General features: G+C 38.5%; 2 protein-coding genes and 1 long non-coding RNA gene across 11 annotated transcripts in view; 1 reads left to right on the plus strand and 2 right to left on the minus strand.

Annotated features, from left to right (window-relative positions):
* Positions 1 to 625: 625 nt before the first annotated feature.
* On the minus strand, positions 626 to 1,727 carry LOC148186479 (uncharacterized). Its single transcript, XM_088069256.1, has 5 exons — positions 1,571 to 1,727; positions 1,440 to 1,475; positions 1,143 to 1,295; positions 945 to 1,063; positions 626 to 853 (listed from the first exon to the last, which is right to left on the minus strand). The coding sequence occupies exons 1-5, from the start codon at positions 1,638 to 1,640 to the stop codon at positions 731 to 733; spliced, it is 501 nt and encodes a 166-aa protein (XP_087925382.1). The 5' UTR covers positions 1,641 to 1,727; the 3' UTR covers positions 626 to 730.
* Positions 1,728 to 3,376: 1,649 nt separating this feature from the next.
* The window catches only part of sun1b (Sad1 and UNC84 domain containing 1b), a 37,773-nt gene continuing 17,519 nt past the window's right edge, over positions 3,377 to 23,630 (plus strand). For 4 of the 8 annotated variants that reach the window (XM_042505624.2, XM_088091114.1, XM_042505626.2 and 1 more), the window contains exons 1-3: positions 7,234 to 9,810; positions 10,234 to 10,331; positions 23,068 to 23,265. In XM_042505624.2, coding sequence (XP_042361558.2) covers positions 9,721 to 9,810; positions 10,234 to 10,331; positions 23,068 to 23,265 — 386 coding nt within the window. In that variant the 5' untranslated portion in view covers positions 7,234 to 9,720. Of the gene's footprint in view, positions 3,534 to 6,933; positions 7,196 to 7,233; positions 9,811 to 10,233; positions 10,332 to 23,067; positions 23,266 to 23,630 lie in introns of those variants that run through there. The other 4 variants (XM_088091116.1, XM_088091117.1, XM_042505625.2 and 1 more) reach the window with 3 other exon arrangements.
* LOC148186480 (uncharacterized) lies at positions 18,874 to 23,061 on the minus strand. Of its 2 annotated transcripts, XR_015779665.1 has the most exons (4): positions 21,565 to 23,061; positions 21,399 to 21,455; positions 20,258 to 20,305; positions 18,874 to 19,342 (listed from the first exon to the last, which is right to left on the minus strand). It is a non-coding gene; the product is annotated as an uncharacterized LOC148186480 (long non-coding RNA). The 2 variants fall into 2 exon arrangements; XR_015779664.1 differs by having other exon boundaries at positions 20,258 to 21,455.

Raw genomic sequence — 23,630 nt, forward strand, 5'->3', positions numbered from 1 at the left:
AATGTCATTAATGTCAGTTAACAATCTAACATTGATAATATTTATCAGAAGCATGTGGAATGAATAAATTGCCTGTTTTCAATGTGTTTGCTGTAGCCTATTTTTATTTTTTTTAAAAAAAAAAAAAAAAAGCTCTAGCCTATTTAATCCCTTGTATGATGTCTGGCACCTTATTTAGATTCAAAGTACAAAAAGTAAACACATTTTAAAAAATAAAAAGTCCATTGCGAATCAGTTTATTTTCACTGTGAATCCCATTGCAGGCCAGATTTGGCCCATGGGCTGCAAGTTGAGTATCACTGGTGCATAGTATTAACCTACCAGGAATGTGCACAGACATTTTGGGGGGGCAGGTGCTTAAGCAATAAAAAAAAAAGAAAGAAAAAAAGAAGGCACCCCTTTCATGTTTTTTTAAGATAATATAATAGCATAAGTTCTGCTACTTAAATGTCTTAAATTTTTCTTTATTTATTTCAGTGCCCATACAGCCATGCAGACAAGGGTGTCTTTTTTTAAAAACTCATAATATACAAGTATGTGTGTCCTATTTAATACATGGGTCTGAAGCCCTTTGTATACATAGCTGAAAGGCAAGCCCATGGTGCGTATAATGTACATTCCAGGATAAAGTTTTTCAATGATGTCTTTATTACACTGGCACTCAAAAACACAGTGTCATGACAACAAGCAATTATACATTCAGCAGGAAGGAAAATGTCGTTTGCTGTTTTTACAACTCATCTTTTGAGTGCGCAGGTGAACCTGGAGGTACAGGCTGAGCAATGCGCACACGTTCCTTGTTGTCTCGAAGCAGAGCCTCAATGTGCCTCTCCGTAAAGGTGGTTTTGGAACTCTGTCACAAAAGTTAAACACAGTTAGTTCTCATTGGAGCAACATGGATATTTATGTTTATACATGTCACAATTATGCCCACATCAGCCTACCTCAAAAGACTGGCGTTTCACCCCTACACATGCTGTGGACTGCTCATAACACAGGACTATATCCAGATGTTTTGGTTCTTTGTTCACCAAAGCTATATGGAACTGGTCATGGTGAGACTCTGGTTGGGGATTCAAAAATAAATTATTAATCAGAGTGTAAAAACACACAAATTCATTGTTATGTCCTTGTGATCTTACCAAATAAGTGCATGCAGGAGGATATCATTTTGTCCTTAGAGACATGGCCATGCTGGTGGGACAGCAGTCTCTCACACACACCTCCACTGATGAGCCTCTCAACTACTGTCTGTCTGCTCTCATCTGGGGCTTCCTTCATGGCTTTCTCAATCTCTGAGGGGTTGTATATATATGGTTTTATTTTTTTTTTTTATCTTAAAGATAATAGTAAATACAAATGGTGGATGATTATTTAGTGTGTATCATTTTAAACCACTGATTCTTGCTCTGAGGCAAGGTGAATATTATCCACCATACCTTGTGCTGCTGTTAGACAACTCTCACAATAGGCATCTGTTAAAAAGAAAATAGTCAACAGAAACTAGCCAAACTGCAAATGCTATCATGGCTCAGGAAAGCAGAAGAATTGTAGTGTTTAATTTACTTACAGCGGTCCATGTCTTCAGGCTGCACAGGGAGAAAGAAGCACACACACACTAGAAAAATAAAGATCTTCATGTCTGCAACTATAGACCAAACAAACAGCTTCTACACACCATAGGAAAATGACGTAAATTCAGAGTAGTCTGCGCTCAGGCTGAATCATCTTCCCTTACAATAATGAGGTCATGTGATCTCAAGAACAATGGTATGGCATCACCATCATTCCACAAATGACAGGTGTCCAGTTTTTCAGGTTTTCTCTGACTGTTCACAGATTGAGTTGTTCACATGGACAGATTATTGATCAGGTCTTAAAGACACACACAGGCTCAGGGGCCCAAATTTGACAGAGCCTCCCCTATAGTCTTCATCTGCAAAATGTCACTCAAATACCAACCAGGAGAGACTGACCACAAGTGAACTCAAAGAGACATAAAACGAAAACAGAAACCCCATTTACACTGCCTGTTCAAGGAGGGAAAAGTCGCTCCGTTATTCCACTGTTCTGTATAAAAGGTTTAATCTTACTGTGAACTTGAACATTTTGCCAAAGCGAGTCCCTTTACAGATACACAGATATAGCCTACTTTAATGCTGTGAGGACTTGAAAATCAATGTTATTCATATCTTAGAAGTATCTTAGAACCTTTTACCGTTACACCGTTCTGTTTAGGTATGATATGCTAAATAATGCACTAGATGTTGCTGTGTCTTTAAATAGTCTGCCTTTTCAGTTTGCCTCCTACAGAAGGTTAGTGACAAAAATAGACACTTTAGACATTAGGGCTCTTTGTGGTGGGATTTTCAAAGGCATACTTTATAAACATGTTATAGTTTCTGAGGTCTTACTGAACAGATTTATGTAACTTTTTTAAACATGCTCTGCCAATATGGTTCATTTGGCCTTTAATGGTTAGTAAAGGCAAGCTAATGAAATTAAAATTGACCATTTCCAGCAAAGTAATAAAAAAACGATACTTAATGACACATTTAATGTTATCCATTACAAATATGCTGAAATAAATCTGTGAGTATGACTTTTAGCTTTCCAAAGCCATGCCTAACCAAATGGTTAAATAACCCGTTTATGGTAAAGGTAGTGTTGCTAAGATCATACATTTTAAAAAAAATACATTTTTATTAAATAAAGGATATAATATTCACTTTGGCAATGCTATATATTTAATATTATTCTGTTATATTTTTGACTAAAAAATATATATCAGAATGTTTTTTGTCACTTCTGAGATGTTTTCTAAGTAGTGTACATATATCTAGAATCAATACATGGAAATAATACTAGAACTGGTAATATTAGTTCCATGGTAACACATTGATATAAATTGGTGTCCAAACATATTATGAACAATTGTAATTTGTTTATAATTTCTATGAGTTAAAATCTCAACCGTTTAATAGAGGTCTTTATTTAACATGTGTGTCTCTTTTTTTTTTTTTTTTTGAAGAAACATTGATTATTGTTATTGTTAATTGTTATTGTCTTAGTGAAGGCATTAAAGGGTTAATTCATTTTCTTGAAACACTTTTTTCTGTCAGACCTCACATAAGGGACAAATGAGGAGACAGTCTGCGTCTTCGTCTTTGTCTTATCATCAATATTAATTGGAGGGAACAGGTAGGTATAGTAATAGCCTAGTAGCAGTTTTTTTAATTAATTAACTGTTAGTTGTTGTTCTTGACAGTGGCCACTAAGTGATGCTATTTTACACCAAAGGCCAGTTTCAGGGCGTTCTGACAGCTCCCATATATGGTCATTTTTACCATAAAAGGACTGCAGCACGTGACTTACGTGTCGCAACGGAAAGTCTGACCGTGTGCGGGAAAGGCGAACGTTAGAATAAGGTCCTCTTTTGAAGGGAGTTAATGTGCAACTGCCCGTGAAGCTTTAACGAAGTGGATGCAACAGACTTCAGGATAAACGCAGCTGACAGTCGTCAGAGTCAAAATGTGAGTACTCTCATCGCTGCATTGATAACATGTAAATTAATTTCACACGCGCGTGCTCTCCTGAACTGTCATGAGAGCTTCAACTTATCTCCAATCTTTAGTTTGCTGATAGCATCGTTCACACGTTGCTCTGTAGTTCAGTGGTTTTTGTGGGGGAACACGTGTTGTGTCTTCGTGGACTGTTTATATCTGCGACATTTACACTGACAAATACTTGAATGTAAAGACGAAGCCTACAAACAAGCAGAGAGACTGACAGCTTCTGTTTTTACTGACCAGTGCAGTAGCAGGGGGCTAACGCTAGGCTAATGTCTTGTAAGGTCACTTGACCGCCTTGTCCACGGACTCATTGAAAGTACCACTTTTTGTCCAGCTGCAGAAAAGGAAAGGCTTGCAATAAATCACATTTTAACTTAGCTACACTTCCTGTCTGTTGTGGCTTTTTACTTTAACTTTCTTGGACTTTACACCAGCAGCGGCAAAACTTGGGGCTTCAATTTAGTACACTTCCGTCTTCGTTGAAACCGTGAGACAGTTGGAGTTTGTTTACTGGGTTGTCTTGATAGACACAATGGCATACAAGCATGTGCAAGATGTTTCTCTGGTTCCAGGCTGTCCTAGACACAGAGGACAGAAGTCACGGCTTGATAAAGAGGGGCTACTGACAACACTGGACTTTAATTGACTATTCCCTTTTTGTGTCATGTTATACTTATATTGTATCTTTTTTACTTCAATGTATCAATCTTACAGCTATAGTTAGGCCTACTTGTTACTTTTTAGATGAATATTTTGCCCTTACAAGAAGCAGTATCTGGTAGAGAGGCACAATATTGGATTTTTTACAATATTTGATATGCAAGTTGGGGTTAGAGCTGAGTTTTCAGATATACTGTGATATGAAAGTTAAACTATGAAACTATTATCGTACTTGCTTGTCTATGATATTGAAAAAAAATGGATCGAGAATCTTACCTTTACTTCAAGGGAAACTTTTTACACATACTTCCATTAAAAATATGGTTTCAAGTTTCAATTTTAGTGATGAAACATTTGTTAGACTAAAACTAACCCTTCTGTTTTCATTATTTTAAGGGTCATTCTGACTGATAATTATAATAATCCTGTAATACCGTGATCTTAAACGGTTAGCATATTGTGAAAATCTCATACCATTGGAGCTCTAATGCTGATATAAAAACAACTAATTTGGATGATAACCAATATGGATACATCAAGTTTCTTCTGTATTGGAATTAACATCATATTATGCATACTCTTATCGTGATGGCCCACCAGCAGGCATTGCAATACTTCTTGGTGTATGTAATATTCATTCATTGTGCAAAATGAGAAAAATACTTCAACTCAGGGTTCATGTTTTATACCTATCTACCTTATCACTTTCTCAGTTAAAAAAAATATTGGTTTGTGATATCAGCAGAAATCAGCCAATGTTGGCCGACACCAATGACGTGCCGATAGTATCATCCATCCCCAGTATCTGTTTAGGGCCCCTTATCACATTCCATAGTCAGGTGAAAAGGGACTAATAATGTTTTACAGCTACGGCTTTTAAAATATTTGCAGCAAGTTACAGTGTATGTTATTGCATTGTTCCTACAAAAGTGATTTATATGAAACGATTATTTTGATATTTAGAATGGGCTGAGCAACAATAAAAAATCACTGGTCCCAGAACTTGTCCAGAGGTCCCAGAATTAGAATTAGATTTAAGAAAAGTCACCAAAATAACTGCAGATTTTATTGCAGAACGTTGTTTTTTTATTGTTAGCTCTTGTCCAATTTATTATATCATGACCCCACAGATTTATCTTGTGACCTCTACTGCTTCTACTTCTTCCACCAATCAGTGTGACTGGCTAATCTGCAAACACACTTGTATGAGGAATACTAAATGAGAATAGAGGTCTTATCTTGGTTGAGACAGGGTGTGAAAACTTCTGTTGTTTAATGTTCGGCAGAGAGATAGCCTGCTTTCTGCAGTGTCTCAGTCAGAATGGGTCCTAAGTCCATTCTGAAGAAATGTATAGACTGCTGTCCAGCAGATGGCGCCTTGGCCAAAACCTTATTTGCTCTCCTCAGCTCAATTATGAGAATCAGATACAGGTTTTGATCATATATGTCCTGCATCTGAAAGACTTACTTGTACATAACCCCTACTAGCTAAATGTACTGCTAGTGTCAAAAGTAAAAGTACTAATTATGCAAACTTGACATTTTCTGTGTTACACTACAGAGTCATCAAGGTTCCTGAACAATATATTTAAAACTTATGTTTGCAAGATTTTTACACACAATTTATTTTTGTGTGTAGTAAGATTAAAAAAAGGTTGGGACTTTAGGGTTGTGTCTGTTAGTTTGTTGCAGGTCAAGTTACAGCTTTAGTATTTTTACTAGTTTGTGATGACTTCTTGCAAATTACCAGCAAAGCTCTACACAACTCCTACATCTCCTACATTTACTCCTACACGTTGTTTTACATTTTCTTCAAACATCTTGATGGGAGGGGGCCGTTCATTCTCTGAGGGTTTTAAGCAGCACCTTACTCACTATATTGTCTCCTGAGTAACGGTTTTGTGCAACGTTGATACATCTGTCACTGTGTTGTGTCATCATGACTAAACAAATATAAATAACTAGGTAATTTATCAATATTATTATATATTCAAAAACACAAATGGTCCTACCTAGAGCCAGTGTTTGGTTTGTCTGTTTTGGGTAACTGTAAAAACATGACAGTGCAAAATAATATCTCCATAAAGGACCTGCTCCCTATGTAGATATAAATGGCACATTCTAATGTAATAAAAACAATGATTCTTATTTTCAGGGGATAATACACTAAAGAAAATATATTTGTTTTATTCAGTTTCTGCCAATATATCCTCCTAAATCCTATGCACTGGACCTTTAAATGGGTCAGAATATAACCCTGATGTGCCTCTTTAATTTTGCTATTGTTTACTTTATAATTAGTAGCAAAAACCAACATTGATTGCTAGAAATGTTTTAATAATTAGAATATTTGGGGCATTCAAAACAAATGTGCCTTCTTGTTTTCATTGGATGAACTTCGGTGAGCTGTGTCAGTAATAGTAATGCATTATTAGTAGTATATCATCGGTTATTCATGATGGTTTTGGTGGCAGATGTGATACGGGGGTCTGAAGTTTCAGTTGAAATCTCCTCCGGGCGTTCAGTGTCAACTTAAACAATAGTGTGGTCCTTGAGAGCGCACGGAGCTCCAGCAGCAGCCCGGTGCATGCCGTTGCAGCAGTGCTGCTGTCCTCCAATAGATTTAAAGTGTGCGCCCTGGCCGACAATAGAGGGCCCTGGAGTGGGAGGATCAGCTCGACAGCGATCCTTCTGGCTTTGTTACGCCCGGGAAGCCATTTTGGAAATCTGCTTGTTGTGCACTAGCATAACACTCTCAAGCTACTTGCAAACTTTTGTGTTTTTTATTCAGAAAAAATAACCTTTAGAATCTGCGGCTCCGCAGTGATAAATAATCGTTTGGTTTCCGTGCGTCGCGATGCCGGTAGAAGTTTGCGCATCTTCCGTGGCAGTAATGTTTGGATCTTTTCCCTTTGGATTACGCTCTTAAAGAATAATAACATACATGGACTCTTACCACGCGGGCAAGTTGACGTGCTAATAACATCCTATACGTTCATGTAGCTGCAGCTTTCTGTTGTGAATGTGTCATTTCGTTTTATCCAGATCTATCTTGTCCTTGCTGAGCTCCTTTACCCACAAATAACGCAGTCTCAGGCCTTATTTTCATGGTTGATTTTCACACATCTGCGACATTATCAGTTAGTAAATGTGTTATCCGTCGTCAAGAGTGCATGTTTTGTCTGAGAAATGTTCAATGATTCTGTATGATAAGAAATGGGGATAGTGCGTCGTTGCTGAAGCCTGTAAGTCTGTGCTATCGCGAGTGACGGCGTAGTCTAAATACATGGCGTTTAAATTTAGCACCGAGCAATGTGGGAATGCTACGGGGCTTATATGTCATTTGGCCGGACACTGTGTGCAGTTATTATTAAACTCAATATGTGTTTTTACACGGCGCCGGTCTGAAACACTGTTTTGACAGTAGCTGGACTAGTCACAGGACGCAGTAGTTTGCCCTCTTTGTCGCAGGTGGTTTGCGTAAAAGAGCCAGCAAAACAAACAGTGTATTTGTGTGTAGCATGCTTAGATTGGAGGTGTGTGTTTGTGAGATTGTCGCATGCTCTGTTATTGTCGAGCCTGTCTCTTGAATTATGAGCTCAAGGATTAAATGCTATAATAATCCTGTAAATATTCAGTTACAACATAAATAGGTTTCTATTATGAACTCCAGTGTTACCCGTGCTCCTTATTCTTAGTCCTGCAGTAGTTGTAGCCCAGCTGATGTAATATAAGAGGCCGGTATTTGATTTTGGAGTGCCTACATTCAGTGCTGGCATCATGATTCATTGCACCAGTCCACAAGTCAAAATAAAACTAATCCTGCCTGAATTAAAGTCGTCCTCTTGGCTTTTAGATATTTGTTTCTGTTTATCCGTCTTTTCGGCTCGGAGACTTGGGTGCGGATTTGAAACATGATTAAGATTATGGGCTGAGATTTTGGTGGCGGATTTTAGGAAAAGCCATCTGTTTTATTTGCCGCTCAGTTATTGCATTATCAGAAGTTGGATTTCCCTTCTTCCTGAGAAGGTTTTAGTCACAGAAATGGAGTTGTTTGCAGCATATTTGAGCTTCTTATGACAAATTGTTAGATCAACCAGGCAGACACAGTTATTGTGTTCATTAAAGACCAAGGGTTAAACCTAAATTGGAAAGTCATCTTAAATTTTACGTTTTCATAGCTGACAACCTTAAGTACGCTATGCAATGTGGCTGACAATATACACCCAGCTACAAGTTTATTAGTTACATCCAGCTAAAACTAATGCAGTCTAATATAACAATACTGCAATAAATCCTACCCTCTTGTATGTTGCAATCGTCAGTTTTAACCTCTTTGAAACCTGAAGGAAGAAGTAATAAGTTATAAGTTACAAGGAAAGAAAGAAAAAGGGTTAAAAAGTGAAACAAAAAGGATTTAAAGAAAAAAGGAAAATCAAATAGTCAAGAATAATTGCAAAAATTATTATTATAAATATCATTTTATGGATATTTTTTGTATAATTAATTTCTGATAATTTCTCTCCCTGAGCTAAGTTAGTCTGATTTAAATTGATCATCACAAAGAGGAGTTTGTCAATGATGATATAGGCAGATCTACGCACTCTGTTTTGTTAACATGTTTAAGAATGCAAATATTATTGGCTAGTTTGCAACCTTCAGAATACAGATATATAGCAAAGTAGATTGGGTTTGCTGAAGTTGCCAACACTTAAAAAGATTGATTCAATTAAACTTGTCTTTTTAAAGTTTCAACAACTTCTCAAAATTAGTTTAACGTTTCAAAGTTAATTTGACAATTAGATATAAAGTTAACATAAATTAAGACTAGTAGTTATATTTTTTCAAGGCAATTGGCTTCCTAGATTTTTTAAATGTAAAATCAACTTGGTAGATTTTACAGTGTAATAACCTCACATCCCCTCAGATTTATCCTCTGACCCCATACATTGGGAACCACTGATTTAGCCTACGCTCAGTGATTATAAATGGGGTAAACAAAATAACAGAAAAAATATTCATAAAATAAATAAATAAATAAAATAATAAATAAAATAAAATATTGCGATTAAACTGCAGCACTAACTGCAGCTTCCAAAATGTCACTGCAGTTGAACATTATGATCCTCATGAAGGTTGGATTTATTGCATGTTTTTTGTATACGTTTGTGTAGTTTTTTTTCTCAGTGAAATTAATAAACTGGTGTATGTATAACAGTATTTGCACAGCTGGTTCATATAATGCAAGTTTCCCTATGAGAAGCTCAACCCTGGGCAGTTGTTTCCCGCCCATTGCCTAAAACTCAGCCCCACCCCTTGCTGTTTTACTCGGTTTCATAATACTGCTCAGTCTGTGTGTGGAGCGGACCCAAGCAGTCACTGTAGGAGTAGCTGTCCTGCTGAGGAATCTACACTAATACAACGGGAGTGAGGATCGTCATTCTCTTTGCCCTGTCACTACCAGCCATTCCCGTCAGTTACCAGCCGGATGAGAAGAGACAAGTCATTCACTACAGCTTCACTGGTGTCTGTCTGTAGCCTCTGTCAACAACCAGCCGGAGCCAACATGCAGGAAGAGGTTGGCCAGCTCTCCTCCACTGTCAGAGCCACAGTAGCATTGTTGTGCTCCTGAGGAAAAGGAATGTCCAGCAGCTCTCATTAGGGCCTGTTAATCTTCCTTACAGAGTTGTAGCGTAGCAGTAACTGGTTGTTGTGTTTTCTTGGAGAGCAGCCTAGTGAATAGCGCTGGAATTGATTTGGGAAGAGGCAGGGAATTTACCAGTGCGGTATTGTATTTAATGTGTAAATGTGGTTTCTGAATCCGTTTTTGAAATACAGTAACACAGTGGCAAAACTTGAGCTCATTAGCAAAATTAATTTGTGTGCTAAAGACAGGCTGAACAAGGCAATGCATGCGTAGTAGTTAGTTTGTCTGTTATCCCCCTCCACTTTGTAAGCTCTGGCTTAAAAAGTCCTGTCACTTGCATCCCGATTCTTGCAGTCTAAACAAAGAAGAATGACCATGGATTTTTCCCAGCTGCACACATATACGCCGCCACAGTGTGCTCCAGAGAACACCGGCTATACCTACTCTCTCAGGTGAGACCTCAGTGCTGTGTTGCAGTACGCTGGCTGCAGCATCAAACAGTCAGGCCTGTGGCATTTCACTTACACCCTGCCTGTCATTTGTGACTCCAGGCTGCTCAGAGAATGAACTAAGAATGAAGCTAAATTGTCCTTGAGACCCTGCTCTTGCATTTTAATCAAGGCTTTGCAAGTGTAGTGTCACCCAGCTACTCCATTTTCCATTTGCTCTTGATTTGTTTTGTTTTTTTCCCTGAACAGAGCATGCTGTTGAGCACTGTTAACCTTAATGCTATTACTTCTGACAGTTTACTCATGTTTTTATGACAGTGTAACATAATAAAAGGTTTATAGGCTGCCAAATTATGTCAGAGGTTGTTTAATATTCACCACTGGTGCTGGTTTTCAGTTAAAAGAGGAAAACAATAAGAGCAATGAGTTGAGTTTGTGTGGTTTTTAGCAAGCAGCTTGCTTTGTTAGTCCAGCAAGATTTGAAATTGGTGATGAGATTTTCAAATTTATTTTCTCTTGATTGCATTGTTGATTTTTAACTTGCAGAGGTTTTGCAAGTCAGTTAGGCGACTCCTTTTTTCCCTAAAAAAAAATCCTGTGGTTTTGATGACTCAGCCTCATGATTCAGTTGGTGTGTGTGTTTGTATGCCTAGTGGGGAATTGGGGAGCCTCGCATAGGGTAAAAACAGAACATTCACCCTAGATATCTCTATATATACTTTTACTATACTGTAGATTCAAGGTGCCAGCAACAATTTTGTTTCAGCTTTTTAAAGGCAGCACTGCCAGTTTTGGATACACAGTACATGCCACTCCTGTAACACCAACCACTCCCATTACGCTTCTCATCCATGCATTGTTTCTTGAGCTGCTCATCACACTTCATACTGTAGGTGTGGCTGACACTTCACCAGGAAGGTCTGTGCATGTGAAGGAATGCTGTTTTCTTCAGCGCTGTCACTGTTGTCACTGTGGCGGCTCTCAGTACAGAGAAAGGGCTTGTAGGTCAGGAAGTTAAATATCACCTTGCCCCATGTTTAACTCACTTTCTGCTTCTGGGTGATTGAAGAGTTATTTGCATGACTTACAGCTGTGTCTTGCAGAAATGCAGAGCACATTGTGCAAACTGCACTCCTTACCGTGCAGCTGAACAAGTTGAGGCCACAGTCTCTTTAAGCAGTAAAATTATCAACAATAATAAGTCACATTAGGTGAAAGTTGCATTCTATATAATTTGATATCAGCAGCTCTTATATTTTTATAGGTTGTGGGTATGGCATTAATGCACAGAGAGGATTTGCCTGTTGTGTGTTTTTGTGTTGATTTAGAAAAGCTGGTGTGCTGATGTTGAATCATGACATAATTGGCAAATCAAATGGCAAAAAAAATTTGGGATGCACCAATTTCTCAGCCGTACATTGGTATAGCCTGATATTTGCCTTTTTGACTGCCATCACCCTATCAGAAAATAAGATGATATTCACCTATGGCAGTGACTGATGTTCCTCTATTATGTCATATTAATCTGACAACGTCCTGTCGTCTCTGGAACGACAGAAAACGTCTAGTTGAGGTTCTTACCCTGGAGGTTTTTGGGACAAAAGGACACAGTAAAATCTCTACTGATGTGTCAGAGGATGCACCCTATTTTTTTTTCTAATAGTGCTATGTTGTAAACAACAAATCTGTGTTTACATCCTCAGAAGGAGAGCTAGTTAACCCTAACTGTTAGTAGCTGGTGGTCAGAAATAACTGCTCACAGAGGTTTCATTGAGTTACATTATGATGCGTTCAAGCTCTCTTCTGTAAAAATAAGTATTGGGCAATGGTATATTATAACTTCCTCATGATGTGTTCAAATGTAATCCTTTAAAATATAGTTTTTGTAGAGAAACTTTAATAAATGCAGTTGTTTGGTGGAGAAACTTGTTTTCACAGCAATATAAAATAGATATTAGAGAGGGAATTATGATTCTTTTTATATTTAGTAAAAAGACTTGAAGCAGTTATTGTGTGTTTCATGCAAAATAAAGTTATTTTAAAGGTTTTCAGAAATGTGTATGATCACATTTGTGCTTATCTAAAGATAGTGTAATGAAGGGCTTATTTACTTTATAACAGTTCCGTATTATTTTTTTTTTACAATGAAGATTTCTTTGTTTGCCTGGCACAGATGGGGAAAAAATGACAAAAAACCCATCTGTATTGGCTTTCGTCTAAATTGTTATTTTAAACTTCAGTATCATCCCTGAAATTCACAATCGGTGCATCCCCCCTCAAAAAAACGTAACCCCTGTAAGGACAGCTTTATTGCACACTTGCGCTTTTCAGTAATGTGAAAACTAGTCCTATGAGTCACACTGTAAACTAAGGCAAAGCCCGATAAAATGTAAAAAAGCTTGTTTGACTCATTGCTGGAATCTGCCAGGTAGACTCAAAGGCTGGAACAAGCTAATCGTGTTCCTTTGACTGCAGTCAGCTGAGAAGCTATTAATGAACCTCAGTCACAACCGTAGCCCTGATCCCAGGATTAGACTAATAGTTTATGCTTCTTGACTAGCTAGTTGGGAGATCTGTGGTTTTTATTAGCCTGAGTGTACTGCAGCTGCACGACTAATGATTCTCAGCTCTTCTGAGAAACAAAGTTTCTGAAATACAGATCAACTTACTGAAGTCAGTTATATATTCTAGTCTCAGCGTCTAAACCAAGTAAACAGCAGAACAGCCAGTCAGTGAATGTTGTATTTGTTGCTTGTTCAGAGTTCAACAGTATGAACCCATCAGTCTCAGACTTGAGAGTGTGTCTTTATATGTCTGTGGCCGACAGTGAATACAAGAGAGCCGTGCAGAGACGGACAGAGTCAGGTGACAGAAACCGTTGGCCCATCTGTTGTCAAAACTCAAAAGGGCAGCGACAAGTTTTGTGCCATTGAATAGTCCGAGAGAAAGAGAGAGAGGAGGCCAGCCAATCACATTCTTTTTCTGTCCACATACCAGGGGGAGACCATTACAATTTGGATCACCAACCTTGTGTTTATTAAATTAGTATTGTAAATACAATGAGGAAAACACTTTTATTAATAGCTTTATTATTGAAACCAAGATTTTTTTTATTAGTGAATCGGGAGGTGTCTATGTTTTATCACTTCCTCACAGTTGCTCTCACTTTCCTTTTTTACTCAGTGATTTGAGTAGAGTACAATTGTCTTTTTACTAATATCTGCATCATATTGAAGTAGAGCTGCAATGATAAATCGATTCATTGTCAACTATTAAATGAATCGCCTACTAATGTGATAATTGAAGAAAAAAATACAACATTTTTTGATGCCAGCCTATTAAATGTGAATATTTTCTGGTTTCTTTACTCTATGACAGTAAACTGAATATCTTTAGGTTCTGGGGGGAAAAAATCAAGACATTAGAGGAAGTCATCTTGGGCTCTGGGAAACACTGATCACAATTTTACAATTTTTAAGGCCAAATAAATAATCACTGAATCGAGAAACTCATCAACAGATTAACTGGCAAAGAAAAAAGGCCTAATTGTAAGTTGCAGCCCTATATTAAAGATATGAAAAAAGTTATTGTCTGCTGAGTGATTTAAAAAAAAAAAAACAAAAAAAAAAACTGCAATGTCTTAAAGCCAACTTTCAATTCACAGATCTTAAATAATGCAAAAAACTTTAGTAAGCCTCTAATTTAAGATGTTCTTCTTTTTTCAATCATAATCATAACATACATGTTATCTTGCTTTTCTTCCATTTAAATGCTATTTAAAGTGTATTATTTTATATGCAATGAAGCCGTTTTTTCCCCTGGATCTTACATTTTTAAAAATTTGAACCCTTCCTTTTGAAAATGTGTAATATTTCTGAGGCAGTTGTCTTTATTTTAAACAATATTTAGATTTTTTTGTTTATTATTAATAATAATAACACAAAGTTTGTAAGAAGGGGGAAGAAAATCCATAGTATAGCTATTCAGATAAAACAATCTATTATAAACTGGAAGAAATACTCACTGAAATTCATGTGTAATCAGATTATTTTTCCTTCATTTCTTTTTGCATTATCCATACTTCTACACACAAATACTTACACACGATACAATTTTATCGGCCAAAATTGGTCCAGAATTTAGAGAAGCACAGCATCGATGCTTTATGATTTGCATCCCAGCTGGAAAGTGGTTCAGTGGTTCTTTACACTCTGTAGTTCAGCATAAAACGGTTCCACCTCTCGACAGAGACTGAATGTTCCCGCCTCCTCACTGAAAGCAGGCATGTGTGTTGTGTATGGACTCACACAGACCCTTTTTATATTTTATGATGGTAGAAGTGGGTCAGTGGGGCCTCTGGCTGGAGTGTTTTTTCCCTCACAAGCGATAACTGAACTGTGACAGTAGGAAACAGCAGCAGTGATAGAGTCATACGATTCAGCGGTCTGGGAACAGCAGCAGCAGATAACTCATGAAAAAAATGTTCAATTGTTGAGAGGTTGAAAATTTATAAAATCAAGTTCCCATCCTTGCAAATATCCCTTGAAATACAACCAAAACCGATGTTTTTTTCAAGTTTAAGTCTGGTTGAAACTGCAATTTTATTAAGACACAAATTAAAGGTCCAGTGTGTAGGATTTAGAGGGATATATTGACAGAAATGGAATATTACATAATGACTTTATTTACTTTAGTGTATAATCACATGAAAGTGATGGCTAGGTTAACATATGTCTCTGACATGTCAAACAGCATTGCAGAAACACTAATTTGTGAAACTAATCACCTGATTCATTTCATTTTTGAGAGACCTCTGCAGATAATTGGGCTCCCAGTATAAACCTGACCAGTAACCACTAAAGGAATTATAAACAGGAGAAGTTTCAACTTGTTACAATCTGTAATCCTCGTGGTTAGGTCCTCATTAAATGTTAAATACCTTAAAGTATTTTCATTAAAACTGATTTTAACATGCATCTGAGAGAGCACATAAAATACAGTAGATGCTCTCACATGCAAGTCACGCTCTACAAGAGGAGGTTCATGGATGCCAGTTGGACAGGCGTTGTTCACACTGCTGCTGTCACAGTTGCTCTGACATCTGGTCTGAGTGTTTTTCAGTACATGCACCACTGGTCGAGAGCCAAACTAATGACAGCAGCTGGAGTCGGCCTGTGCTATAGTTCCTCCTTTTTGAGGGTTTCAATTCTCAACACTTTAATTTCTTTCTTTACATTTCTATAACTGTTGTTGCTTTTCAAACTGACACCACTACAATGAAAAGATCTCTGAAAAAAACTGGAAAGCAAAACACATCTCCTTGCATGCATAAAGCATTTGCAGAGGTATTTTTGACATTGCAAGCATTACTGTTCTGTATCAACCTGACTTGTGTTCGTTGGTGTTACAGCATCTGTCTTCTGGAAGTGCTACATTACCAGCTTCTGCTACTTATCACATGAGCCAGGGAGTTGTTTGGAGTGGTCTCTGTGGCAACCGCAGCAACATGAAACGGCACACTATCGTGCTATAACATGGCAAGCGAAGGACGCCACAGAGAGAGCAGGGCAGAAGTGGTTTCAGTGGGAGGGGAAGTGAGGGTGGGCTGGAACGATCCTAATCGTGGTGCCAAATCCTGCCCACCCAGAGATAGTTGGATGGAAATTCGAAGGCTCTTTGCTCATCCCAGACTCTCAGTTCCTGGCCTCTGGTAAAAATAGGCTTCAGAACCTCAGGGGAAAAGACTTTTTTTTAACCGTTTTAGGAAATGGGAATTTAGTATTTGCCTCACATTTCTCTCACAGCTAAATTTTAGGGGGGAAATGAGTGCAGTATAATTATAGTAAACACAGCATGGTCCCACTGTGTAGTAGAGAATAAATTAAATACATTTTTGGGAATGGGTGACAAAATACTTATTGCAACAGTGCAATTACAGCATCCGAAGTCTCTAAAATTATTTGTTGTTGGCAAATTTAGACACTACTTCTGCGTGTGCATCAGAGAGGAGGGAGTAAAACTCATTTATGTAGATAAAATTGGATTATAGAGCCAACCAAACAAATTTCATTTTATGAGATGGCAGTTTCAGAATCGTTCGTTGAAAATGTTACAAATGTGTTTAAAGACCGGATGTCTGACTCCAGGCTGTTTACATTTGCCAGCATAACATTTTGTCGTATTAATCTTTTAATCTGTTAGACGGTAGGACAAGAATCTAGTAGTCTGGTATGAACTAACAAACGTTCTTCAGCAATGCTGATTGGCAGTTTTTGCTCATGGGGTTTCATTGGGAACAACACGCCCCCTTGTCTGGTAAAACCTTTTTTTTTTTTTTTTTCTGGTGTGAGGGTACAGGCTTTCTGGCAAGCATACGACAAGGCTTTTGTAACCGCACTTGTGGTTTTGAAGTTGAGATTTACAACCCACGTGATTTCTATAATCTCTCTGTGTGTGTGTGAGTGTGTGTGAGAGAGAAAGAGAGACTTTCATCCTGGAGCTGCAGATTAGGTCCCATTAAGATCAGTTTCTGTGCTTTTCTGTTATTAGCAGAAAGGTGATCTGTTCAAATGTAAACTACACCTGCTGTGCAAATAGTTATGTACTAGGTCACTGTACCTGCATGTAGACTTGATGTCTCATTGTGTCCACTCTGCATGCTTTGTGATGGGACCGTGAGCTCACTTTTTTGCATTCACTATGCAAAGCAGGCAGAAGGTGGGTGGGTGGCAAGTCCCTTTTAGTGGCAGCAAACCAAACATGGTGCTGGAGGTGTAAACTCACCAAAAAGTGAAGTTACTAGAGATACTTTTTCTTTGTCATGGAGGGATTTGTCTTCTGTGGCTCTCTTGTTGAATCTGAAAAAAAAAAAATGATGGCAAGCTGGTTTTGTCTTTGTTGTTTTGGGAGCTGCTCTGAGCCCCACAAAGCCATAAAAAGTCGAGTCTCTTGTTGTCTCCAGGTTACAATTTCCTGATGAGCCGGTAAAGGGTAGACGCTGAAGTAATGGTGCTTTCACCCCACGGGCAGATACTTTTACAATGATGTGAACTCATTCATTATGTTGCATCTTCACCTGGATGAACGACTGAGATTCAGATTAACCCATCCTCAGGCTGTCTGGAAAATCTGATGTCATTCCCATTGTGCATATGAGCCTTGAAAAGTCCATTTTTCTTCATATTCCAATAGCACAAATGGGATTTGATACCTGCTCGTAGAGCACTTCACTTATTTTCATTATCGATCAATCTGTCTAGTATTTTACTGACAATTATTTTAATTTATAAAATGTCAGAATTTCACAGAGCCCAATTTTAAAATGCTTGTTTTGTCTGACCAGCAGTCCAAAACCTGAAATTATTCAGTTGACTATAGAGATGCTCGATGGTATGGGCAGGTCATGGGCATCTGCAGATTTTGGCTTTAAAACCAAATATCAGAAATGGCCAACTTGCTGATTTCTGCAGATATTATAAAAGGTATATACATTTTTCTATTGGCAAAGTGAACATGTACAAAACAGTATGGAAGCCCTAAGCGGACGTGTTTTTTTTTTTTTACAAGCCGTTTTCTCTATATAACGAGATATTATCTCGAGAAAACGGAGTTTGTTTTCCCGAGATATTATCTCGTTATCTCGAGAAAACGGAGTTTGTTTTCCCGAGATATTATCTCGTTATCTCGAGAAAACGAACTTTGTTTTTTTTTTTTTGTTTTGTTTTTTTACTTTATTGAATGAACGTCAGAAGAAGAAGTGGCGGGTAGATGATGTGACAGCAGGTGCCGTGTTCAGCGCGGACAAATGCGCAAAGTAAGATGATTATTACAGGAACACATCACCCAAATTCATCAGTAATCATAACTAGATTATTATACTGTTGCTCCGGTGCTTTTTGGTACGTGCAGGGGCGAGAACCTGCACGCATTTGTCCGCGCTGAACACCGCACGGCACCTGCTGTCACATCACCCACCCGCCACTTCTTCTTCTGACGTTCATTCAATAAAGTTAAAAAAAACAAACCAAAAAACAAAGTTTGTTTTCTCGAGATAACGACTTAATATCTCGGGAAAACAAAGTTCGTTTTAACGAGATAACGAGATAATATCTCAGGAAAACAAACTCCGTTTTCTCGAGATAACGAGATAATATCTTGTTATAACGAGATAATATCTCGTTATATCGAGAAAACGGCTTGTAAAAAAAAAAAAAAAAAACACGTCCGCTTAGGGCTTCCGTAAAACAGCAACCCTGAATCAGAAATATTTTTCATATTTTGCACAATGAATGACTATTACCTACATTGCACTGCATTTGATGTCTCTGTCTGCTGGTGGGCCATCACAATAAGAGTATGCATAATATGATGTTATTTTTTTTACTGACAGAGGAAACCTAAGGGGGAAAACATGGATATTTCGATATTGGTATCAGTTATCAGCCAAATGAGTTGTAATATATCGGCACATTGGATATCAGCAAAAAATCCAATATTGTCATAGAATACTAACAAAGGAAACTAACATAATAGATTAATCAGCCAATAATTTTCCAGCTTTTTATTTAATATTTAGTTTGTTTTGAAGTTTGAAGTATCCTTGGATCTCAGTTGCTGGCAACTTAATGTGAGTCCATTATGTGAGTGTTGTATCATCTGCATTATCCTCTGATTCCCACCAACGTTAAACTCCTGCTCATGTAGCTGCGCATAATAATATGTGCTAAATAGCAAAAAAAGAGCAAAACATAAGCTACTGAAAATGTAGAATCCTACTAGATCTGCTTTGTGTAGTTGTGTGTTGTAAGAAAGTCGGCTGTGCCCACTGAGTGTGGGAAGAGTATCAAAGTGTTAGTGTTATGCAAGGAGAGATTCCAGGAAGCTGAATGTCAGGATTGAAGTGTCTTTTTCCTCCATACTGTATGTCTGTCTCTTCATCTGTGTCTTCTCCACTCACTTCTGAAAGCACAGTGTCCGTCTCTATTTTTATCACTGGTGTGGGCCGTGGGAGCCGCCTGGGAGAGAGAGAGCGGCACACAGATCAGTTTGGATACCCAGAACAACAGAAAAGAGTTTGCAAACTAATTAAACATTGTTTACAGCTTCTGATGAGAAAGGCTGGGATCTGAACAGCCGTTAAGTGTTAAACATTGTTATAGTTTGTTTAAGGAGGTTGTGATCTCCGGCACCGCAGGGAGACGCACACACTAATTTTGTGCGATCCGGACAGGTTTATAGGTGGTTTTGTTGTTCAAATAAAGATCTCTGTGACTCTGTTCAAGAACTGCCAGGGAGAGCTGAAGGTTACATTAATGATTGTGCCTGGCGGTAGGCTACAGAGACATACAAGTGTGTTTTCTTTCTCACACACACCCTGCCCAGCCCTGCACAGGGCTTCAACGCCCCAGGCACTCAGTCAGTAACAATACAGGAACCATCATGCTCTGATAAACTACGGTGCATGTGTGCGTTATGAAGACATACTACAGTCAGGTTTTTTTGGGCTCAGGATATAACCTGAAAGCAAGCTTTGCTCACTTTAGGAACTCTGCAACTGTATGCAGCTTATCCAAAAAATATTGGCATTATACTTTTTACCACGAATATGTACATTTGTACATAAGTATGAATTTTTACTGTACTTAAGAATGAATTCAAGGTACTTTACATGCTACTTTATACTTCTACCCCACTACATTTCAAAGGGAATATTGTACTTTTTACTTCTACTACTTTACTGACAGCTTTAGTTGCTTTACAAATTAAGATTTTTGCAGAAAAAACATAAAAATATATAAAATGTGTTTTGCTACAAATTAAACTACCAAACATGCATTTCAACAATTCTCCGGTTAACACATGATCATGTTTAGGCACAAAAAAACTCTTCATTATGGTCAGAAGAAAGGTCATATTATGCCTTAAAATACCTGGTTTTGGTGGCACAATCCCTGCTGAAAAAACAGCAACTGGCTCTCCTTAAAAAAAAGAAAAAAAATGTTTTTTTTCACTTGTTCATCTCAAACATCAGTTTACAGTTTGGCAGCTGTCCCACTTAGGTGTCACGCCATTCATCCTCCCCAACGTGTGATAATTTCAGCTCTATTTTTGTGGCACAATGCCCACTGGAATACAGTGATAGCTCCTTAAAAAATAACCAGTGTTATTGTTTGTTGTTGTCTTGCTCTGTGGTCTGCAGCATGCCAGATGTTGTGCCAAGTTGTCACACCATTCACCATCCCCTCGACCTCCCAATCACCTCAAGTTAGCTCATACAAGTGATCAGAACTAAGTCACCTATGCTTGGTATGAAATGTACAAATGTAATGTAACTGAGGTTTGTGGAAACGTACAATGCAGTTATTTTCTCCTGGCGCCTTGGCTGTCGTAGCTGCCGTGGGGTGTGTTAAAAATTTTGTCATGAAGTGCTCATTTGGTCCCCTTGAATGAATATTATTATCTTCAAAGTTTGAAACTCTGCGTTTAAAGCAAACACAAAACGAACTCTGCACTTTCACACTGCTGTTTTCCCAGATTTTAATTTTAAATTTGGATCAGAAGCAGTGATGTAGATGTGATGGAAAGATGATCCACCTGTGTTCATGTAGACCGTAGCTGAGAGTTTCCCCTCCACAGTCCTCATGTGCTCTTTACTGCAGGGAGCCTCCGTGACTGTTTCTCACCTCTCTGCTCAGCTGTCCTTGCATGACCTCCTGTTCTGGTATCACTGGCAGTGTAATACATAGTTACAAATGTATCTGCATCATATTTTAGACTGTTGATTTGAAGTTTAGTATTGCTGGATATTTTCAATTGTGCACTAATTAAAATTCGGTGTCTGTTAATAAAGTGGATCACAGCTCAGCAGTGTCATTGATATATAATGCCGTACTGCTTACATTCCTCCTGGGAGAGATTTTTTCATCGGTATGTGACCGGGAAATCCCAGGAGGGCGGTGTGTAAAACACTGACACACATGCAGACACTCGAAGTGAAGGAGCGCAGAGAAAGAGCGTAGATTTAAATCAATGTACCTCTTTGTATGACTTTCAATTTTTACACATGCTCACCACACGCTGTGGGTTGACATCAGAAGAGGATTGTACCAAAAAGAAAAGTTGATGAGTCTGCGGGTGTTAAAAAAAAGTAGAGATAGTGTTGTTCTTTTAGTTAAAAAGTAGATATTCCACAGAAACGCACATGTAAACAAGGACTCTGGTCCAAAACAGTACTTACAGTCATTCCTCTTAGCGAATGCTTAACACTGTAGAAGCTAGCTCTGGTCCATGTTAGATCAGCAAGGTACAGAGGGAGAGGTGCTACCCTGGTCATGTTTTAAGAAAAAAGCCAGTTGGAGCAGGAGGCAGAGCAAAGACGAAAGCACATAATTGGCTCTTGATGTGTAATCTTCAGGGTTTGGAGGCAGAGGGAGGGCCCGGCATGCACTGTACACATGCACGTACACACTGCTGATACTGCTTAGTGTACAGTTTGTCCAGTGTGCATGACTCTGCCCTGATATACTCACTGCTGCTGTGCAACAGCCACTGACGGACACTCTGTGCTTGTGTCCGGCAGTTTTTGTTTATACAGGGAAGGTTACTCTTTTTTGAGTGTCTCACAGGAAGTTTATTCTCTGTCCTCCAGTGACTGATAAAGAGCGTTGCTCCACCTTTTCATTTGACCATGCTTGCATGTCTTTGGAGTAGCTCTGCCTGACCTAGCTGATCGAGGTAATACTAAGTAGTTCCTCGGCGTGATGCATTGCATTGATTATTTTATAAACAGCTTTTAACTCATGTGACTAGTTGCAAGTTTCTCATTGTGATTTTTCCTGTGTTTCTGGAAAAAAAAGTTTTCATAGGTTTCACAGATAAAAATGCTAGTGAAAGGAATCTGAATGCAGCACATGAAAATGATGTTGATCCAGGCGTAAAAAAGTTAGATAATTGATTTCATGTTGCCTGAAAAGTGTTACCTGCTGTAGCACTGTGGCATGGTTGGTTTTTTTCAGCATTGTTTTTTTTTTCTTATTTTACAGCGGCCAAGAGGGCTACAGAAATAGTTTTTATAATGGTTCCACTGAATTTCGCAACTGCTGCCCTGTTGCCTGTTAGTCATGTCTGATTGTTGGCCTTAACTCCGCCTGTCCACTCTGCCAGGTGGGTGTGGCCCTGTGACTCACAGCTGCACAAGGCATGGCAAAGTCAAAATTTACAACATTCGTGGTGTGTTTCCACTTATGGTTTGCTCTGGATTGCATTGAGTGGAGTAGGTTTGTATTCAGCTTTCTTGCATACTTTGGGCTGTTTATCTGCCGCATTTCTCCAATGGGACTTTCAGAAATACAATATTCTTTTGTCCTTTTTTCTCCCTCCCTTGTGAGTGAGTCACTTCCTGTTAGGCCCACTGCCAGTTGCAGGAAACAACAGTTCTCTAAGCGGACTGTCTGTTCCCATGTTTTGTTTGTTTTGTTTGAAAGAAAGCCTCTCTGAAGATGACACACACATCAGGAGACGTGCAGGATATCCCTGTGCAGTATTGATTTGAGGTTGGAGTCGCTTGAGGCCTGTTTGTTGTCTCCAAATGAATTTCCATGCAGCAGACTTTAGAAACTTCCCTCCCTGTGATTAACTGTCATGCAATACTTCTTTTCATCTAACCTATTTTTTGTCCTTTTCTTTTTTTTCCCCATTTTCCCGCTCTTTCTGCTCCACTCCTCTCTTCTGTCTCTCTCAGCTCCAGCTACTCCACAGCAGCGTTGGATTTTGAAAAGGAGCACCAGATTGCCGCTGTGTACGAGTCGCCCAGGATGTCACGGCGGAGCCTGCGTCTGCAGACCAGTGCCGGTCACTATGGCAACGAGAGCCTGGCTGATTACTCCCAGAACTACAACAACAGCAGCAGCTACACCAGCAGCACCAGGAGAGAGACACGGTAAGAAGAGCAATGGATACTAATGCTCCCACACAACTAATAAAGACATTAATCAAGGGGGCAGCATGTAGCTCTGCTAAGAGTGACACAGCACAAATTATTTTGAAGTTCTCTGCCTGAAATATTTTTTTTTAAGGAATCTATACCTTTTTTAAAGTCACTGATGGAGAACTTAACATGACACATATAGAATATAACAAACAACAGGAAAAAAGGATGAAATAATAGTCTTAATAGTTCTAATAATAATATCTTTGTTTAATGTGTCTATTGTGTGATTGTGTGAGGTTTGAAAAATGATTGTAATAATAAAGTAATACATGTTTCTGGGGAAAACATCTGGGTGGTAATATTAAGGAAGGAGT

Source organism: Plectropomus leopardus, chromosome 18 (assembly GCF_026936395.1).
Source record: "Plectropomus leopardus strain MGB_pleo_1.0 chromosome 18, ASM2693639v1, whole genome shotgun sequence".
In the NCBI taxonomy this organism is placed as follows: Eukaryota; Metazoa; Chordata; class Actinopteri; order Perciformes; family Serranidae; genus Plectropomus; species Plectropomus leopardus.